Below are 6,213 nucleotides of genomic sequence, written 5' to 3' on the forward strand. Positions count from 1 at the left end.
CAATTGACATTTCCATGTATGTATTTTGACTGTATGATACATTTTATGATTTTTGGATGTCTCAGCATAATTTTTGTCTTATGATACTTGTAGTATTGAAGCTATTATAATTGATTTTGACAGTGTAATTTTTGACACAATCTTGAAGCTTTTTGATCTTTCTAATTATTCAATTGACGTTTATATGTATGTATTTTGACTGCATGATATATTTTATGATTTTTGGATATCTTAACATAATTTTAATCTTATGATACTTGTAGTTTTGTAGCAATAATAGTTGATGTTGATGCAAGTATTGAATTATTCTATTTATAAGCTTAGTTCCACCAAACATAATAAATCTATGAGTAGTGCATAATGTTGCAGATCTGCAACACACTATTTTCCCATTAAAAAATGGTTTATAGTTGATTCGAATTTTTTTCAATATTTTTCCATTGATTCAAAAACTATAATCCACCAGAAAATATTTATTTTGAAGAAAATTAAAAAATGGATATGGAATTAAATATATCAGAACAGTTCGAAATTTATAAAGCCACCATCCTAGACAGTAACAACATAATAAATGAACAGCTGAATTTCAAATCTAACAAGCTTTTTGATTACATAATAGACACCACGAGTCTTCCTAACCAACAAAATATTTCTGGTAGGGACTGTTGAAAATGATCACTAGCTGATCGAAAGTGCTTCAGTCAGTAAGTAAAAGTTTTCAATTATTTACTTAATATTTGACTGCATGTCGTGTTTGAATACAATCATAGAAAAAAGTGAATTGAAAATCATGCATTTAAGGGTTAATATTTTTATAAATTATATTATTCTGAATATGATTAAATATTCTAAATATAATATTTCTTATAAATTAATAATTAAACCAATTTAATTTTTGGATTGTTAGTTTGAGATTTTCGAATTTTCAAGTTTTAAAACTTAATTTTTAAATTCTAAAATTTTCAAATTCTCTAATGAAAAAGTCTTGAATAGAATTTCAAATCTGAAAAGTATAAAGTAATCGCCTGGAATCCGCTATGTAGAGATTCTTTCTCAACTGGCAAGGCATTCTTTTGAATACAGTTTGCTTTCAACCAAATAAATGAATTACCGTATGAGATTTATTAGAGCACAATCGATTCAATCAATTTCAGCTGCTGCTAAAGGAAAAACTCCGGTGAGAATATTATTACTCAAATGCTATTAAGATTCATCAATTTTGAATTCGATCATCAATTCACTTGAAATTTCTATTACTTGAGAAATTATAATGTAGGAATATAATATTGGAAGTAACAATTCAATTTTAATCAATTATGATATATGGAATTGATGTTTGGTGTGTAGTTTGTTTTTTAATATGTTTTATTGTACTTATATTATTGACATCGATGATTGTTTAGGCATTTCCAATTGTTTGGGCGTTGATGAAGACACGATCATCAAAGGCATATGATGTTCTTTTGGGAGAAGTAAAAAATCATTTCCCAAATATGAGACCGAAAGTCATAATCAGCGATTATAAAAAGGCAATAAAGAAGCCTTTGAGAGATAGATTTCCAGAAAGTGAACACCGAGGCTGCTGGTTTCACTTCACTCAAGTAAGTTTGATTGAAAAACTCGCTTTTACATTTTGTTCATATTGTATTTGCAACTGGAATATATTATGAAGCTCCATTTCTCATCATAATTGGTCATAGGAGAAATTCCCTGAAACTTATTCACTCTTACATTGGCACCTTTACTATGCAAATCTAGATCACGAAAATTTTCTTTATTGCGGATGATGCCCACATGAGCTTTTTGCTAGTGCGTGGGTATTGGAAAGTAGCCTACGTTGATGAGATAAAATTTCTTGGATGAAAACTGATATTGTGGAGTTTTTCCATAATTAAAGAAATATAGTTTAACTTTGTCACATCAAAATTTTATTAGACATAAATACAGGACTGTAGTTTCGTGTTGAAGCCAACACATCTTCAGCTGAAGATGTGTTGGTTTCAACAAGAAACTGCAGTCCTGTATCAATTTCCAATAAATGTGAATGTGGCCGAATAAAACTGTGTTTTTTCAACTGATTAATGAGATGATCAATCGCCTATGTCATCGGCAAGATTCGAACTCACGAACCAGGCTGTGCTAGCAGACCGAAGCATGTAACACTCCTTACCACTAGACCAATCCTGCCGACAATATTTCAATACAATAATTTTAAGAAAAGAGATTGTCAGGTTACTGCTGTGCTAGTAAGCCAGAATTTCTGTGAACACGTTTAGAAAAAAAAGGAATTGCTTTTAATTGCAAGAATGTAGATGTGACTGATAACTAGAAAAAAGTTTAACTTAAAACGTTTTCATATACTTACAACTTATTTGGATGAATGTTTCAGGCTATTGAGCGCAATGCGCGTAAAATAGGGATAAGAAAACCTCCCATGAATGAAGATGATGACGGATGGAGGGTGGCGAAACAGTTAATGGCCACAGCTCTTCTACCTGCTGGTAAAGTTGAGGAGGCAGTCGGAGTAATCGAGGGATTCGCCGAGAACTATATTGATAGTGCAAAACCAAAAAAACTGATAGAGTAAGTTTTAGTTGAGATATTCTCAACTTTTTAAATTTTCCAATTGCAATGTGTATCGAGCTTTATGGTAGTGAACCATTCAATTCCGTAACTTCAGAGATTTGCAGTACTAGCGCATTTACCGCAGTACAAGTTTCAAACATCATATTATAATATCGGGGCACCGAGTTTCGCTCATTATCTATTTATTGATAAACAGAACTCAATTCTTTAGAATGATTGGGGAAGGACTAACAGGCACAGATCAAAACTGTTTCTTCCCCGAATTTTGATTTATACACTATACATATTCCAAAAAGTAGGTTATGTTCCATACACTATTGAATTCAGGTCAAATTTTCAGTCCAAATATTTGAAAACATAAAAGTTCTAATTTAGATTGTTTACGAACCAAATTGAATAACAAAATAACACTCACTTATCACTTAGAACTGTAAAATAATGATTATCTTTGAATATTATGATATACCATCTCATGTCATCAAATTGGATTATTTTGATCGAGTCAATTAAAATTTCTAGATTTCTTGCGAGATACGGTAAGCTAATTGATTACACAGCTGATCTACCACACAGGCACATGCATCTTCTGTTATCGACAGACGACGAAAATATCATATGCTTTTCCAAGGATGAATTATCCTTTCCATGTTCTTCAGCGAGTTTTCCCAGGGATGAATTCTTGTGCAATCAAATTTTTATATCATAAACCTACTATGTTCCAAATTTCGTAAAAATCGTTAGAGCCGTTTTTGAGATCAGTGAACATAAATTACCATATGGATATCCAGCTATAAAAATAACCAGATAACTCAATATAAAGATATATACAGACATTTCTCGCTTAATATAATGGGATAATATAATATTGTTTATTTCACTCAGATGCCAGAGTGTATGCTAGTGTGTGGTTGATATTTCAACCGAAGTGAACATGTACCCTTCCATGACATGCTTTTATAAATAGCATGATTAATGATTGTAATAGCAATAAATTGATGGAAAGCTTCCATCGGGGGAAATTCGGAAGCTAAAAACACCAGTTACTGGCACTAATCATTTCACAGCTGTCAGATGGAGGAAAACAACTTGAAAAAAACTCATTCAGGTTGAGATTTATTGTGCCAAAAATTTTGTTGACATTGTTTAAGAAGATAGTATAAAATTGGTTACATTATGTTGCAATGAATTATTGATCATGATCATTTAAAAATGTTTCCCTTTTACAGATACTTCAGGAGAGAGTGGTTGGTGAGGGTTACTCCTGAGTCGTTCTCAGTTCACGGCCAAGCTAACAGAACAAATAATGCACAAGAATCCTTGAATCGGTGTATAAATCGAGCAATCAGGCCGCAAGGAAGTGCCTGCTACTTTTGGAGTGAGTATGAATCCATTATTCCTTGAATTTCATTACATTTGTATGAGATGAGCGTAGATATATTTCATCTTTTGAATTTGAGAAATATTTGCTAGTAGTTCTGTGAACAGTAGACCTTACGCAGTTTTCTCATACACAAGTATGTGATGTCAGAGATTTCAGGTCGCACCTGATCAATTTCAAGGCCTCTGACATGACCTAACGACTGTTTTCAGGCAGCCGGGACTGGCGGTATAACGTGCCCAACCGAAACACGGGAGTGGTATGAGAAACATATCTTGCCCGGGCCGGAATTTGTTATACATTTATAATAATAATAATTCATTGGATATTCTAATTCGTTATTATTATTATTATTTTATTCTATCAGTTGGTCAACTGCAATTCCTAATAAATCCTCCATCTATCAACTATTAACTCATGTAGAATACTTTGTTTAAATAATAAAATTCAAGTGATAATATTATATCAGATAATATAGTATTTCTAATGATGATAATTTTTCCAGGTGGGCTGATGCAAATCACAACAAAAGAAATGAATTTTTTCAATCAATTGAGTGAAGGGCGTGAGTGCGCCAGAAAGAAGAAAATAAAGTGGCTGCTACAAGACAGCAACATCGTCAACCTGCAAACCAAACTCAACACCGGTGATCTCGGCTGCCAGTTTCAGGATTGGTGATACCGCCGTTGTGCAGGGGGCGGATGATGTGGAACTTGCACCAATTTAAAAGAATATATTCTAAGTTATTTATTTTGTTGTCCAAGTTGTTTTAGGTAGTTTATAATCTCTCAATTATTTTTCATTCCATATATATTACAATAAAATTACTTTAAAAATGAATTGGTTGTTCACTATATTATACATTATTTCAAATATACAAGACCGTATGAAAATAGTCTCATGAGGGTAAATGCAACGTTGCCAAATAAGATTTGATCAACTTCGTCCGCAGCTGATTATAAGTAAGAATTAATATTGATATTTTCATAATACAGTACACCTGAAGAATTGGCAAAGTTTATGGTAAGGGGTAAGGAAGTACTCAGCTCTTCCAACTAACATCAGATTACTTTTATGCAGTCTACTATAACAGACGTTCCCATTATGGATGTTACTATAGACGTATTTATCATCGTATTCCATTTCTGTTTGTTAGTTTGTTTGTCAGTATGTCTGATGGAAATCGAAAACGGCTCTAACGATTTTGATTAAGTTTGAAACATAGTATATAGTTTGAAATATAGTGAGTTTGTGATACGAAAATCGTCATTTTAATTAGGAATCATGTTTAGGATAACTCACTGAGGGAACTTAAAAATGATTAGGTAATAATATTCATCAACCGAGTAGCAGCTGACTGAGAGAGTTTTCCGTCGTCAGTTGAAAACAGTTGATCAAGAGAGTTTTTCATCGTCAGTTGAAAACAGCTGATCGAGAGAGTTTGCCATTGTCAGTTGAAAACGAGACAGATGTGTTGAGTCACCAAGTTTGTTGACGTCATATTTCAAAGTTATTGCATGATTCGATAAAATAGGTGCAGAGAGCAGCCGAGTGTCAGCAACGCAACGCAAATTTGAATTTTGTAACATAATGATTGCGGTAATATTAATCAGGTAAATGCTAAAGTAGTCAGTTTTAATATACCTGGGTAATTGAATTATAACAAATCATTTACTTCTAAATTTCAATCTCTATGCCTTTGTACTTTCAACTCTATCCTTTGATATTGTTATATTCATAGACGTGGAGTAGATAGATAAGGGTGGGTGTCTACCATAAGTAAAATGAAATGTCTATTTCCGACTTCTGTAGTTGAATACTTGTAGCTAGTAGTTCTGTGAACAGTAGAACTTGTACAGTAGTTATGAAGTGTATAAGATCTCATTGTTTAACAGATCTCATTGTCAATATGTCACCCCAATTAGCCCTTCGGACATCGGAAAAAAGAAACCGGTACCGTGACGAGAAATCGGTAAGTGTTGAAACGGCCAATGACTGATTGGCGTGTATTGACGATGACAATATTACCTGTTATGAATGAAACCGAGAGCAGTGCCAAGCTGTAATCATCAAAAGCTAATTAACAAACATGCCAACGTACATATACAGACAAAAGCAAATCCCGTCGTTAAAACGTAGAAAAATCAATCACCAAAAATATTATCATGAAAAAATAACGTTTTCCCGCTATTTTGGGAAACGATAACTGTATATATTCCAGTATTGAAAATGACATTCGAAATGAAAAA

General features: G+C 32.8%; 1 protein-coding gene across 1 annotated transcript; it reads left to right on the forward strand.

Moving 5' to 3' along the window:
* Positions 1–349: 349 nt before the first annotated feature.
* On the forward strand, positions 350–4,768 carry LOC111057216. The gene is made up of 5 exons (XM_039420979.1): positions 350–704; positions 1,404–1,601; positions 2,390–2,583; positions 3,813–3,961; positions 4,470–4,768. Exons 2-5 carry the CDS (start codon positions 1,428–1,430, stop codon positions 4,640–4,642), a joined length of 690 nt encoding a protein of 229 aa, XP_039276913.1. The 5' UTR covers positions 350–704; positions 1,404–1,427; the 3' UTR covers positions 4,643–4,768.
* Positions 4,769–6,213: the final 1,445 nt, after the last annotated feature.

Source organism: Nilaparvata lugens, chromosome 1, assembly GCF_014356525.2.
Source record: "Nilaparvata lugens isolate BPH chromosome 1, ASM1435652v1, whole genome shotgun sequence".
Taxonomy (NCBI): domain Eukaryota; kingdom Metazoa; phylum Arthropoda; class Insecta; order Hemiptera; family Delphacidae; genus Nilaparvata; species Nilaparvata lugens.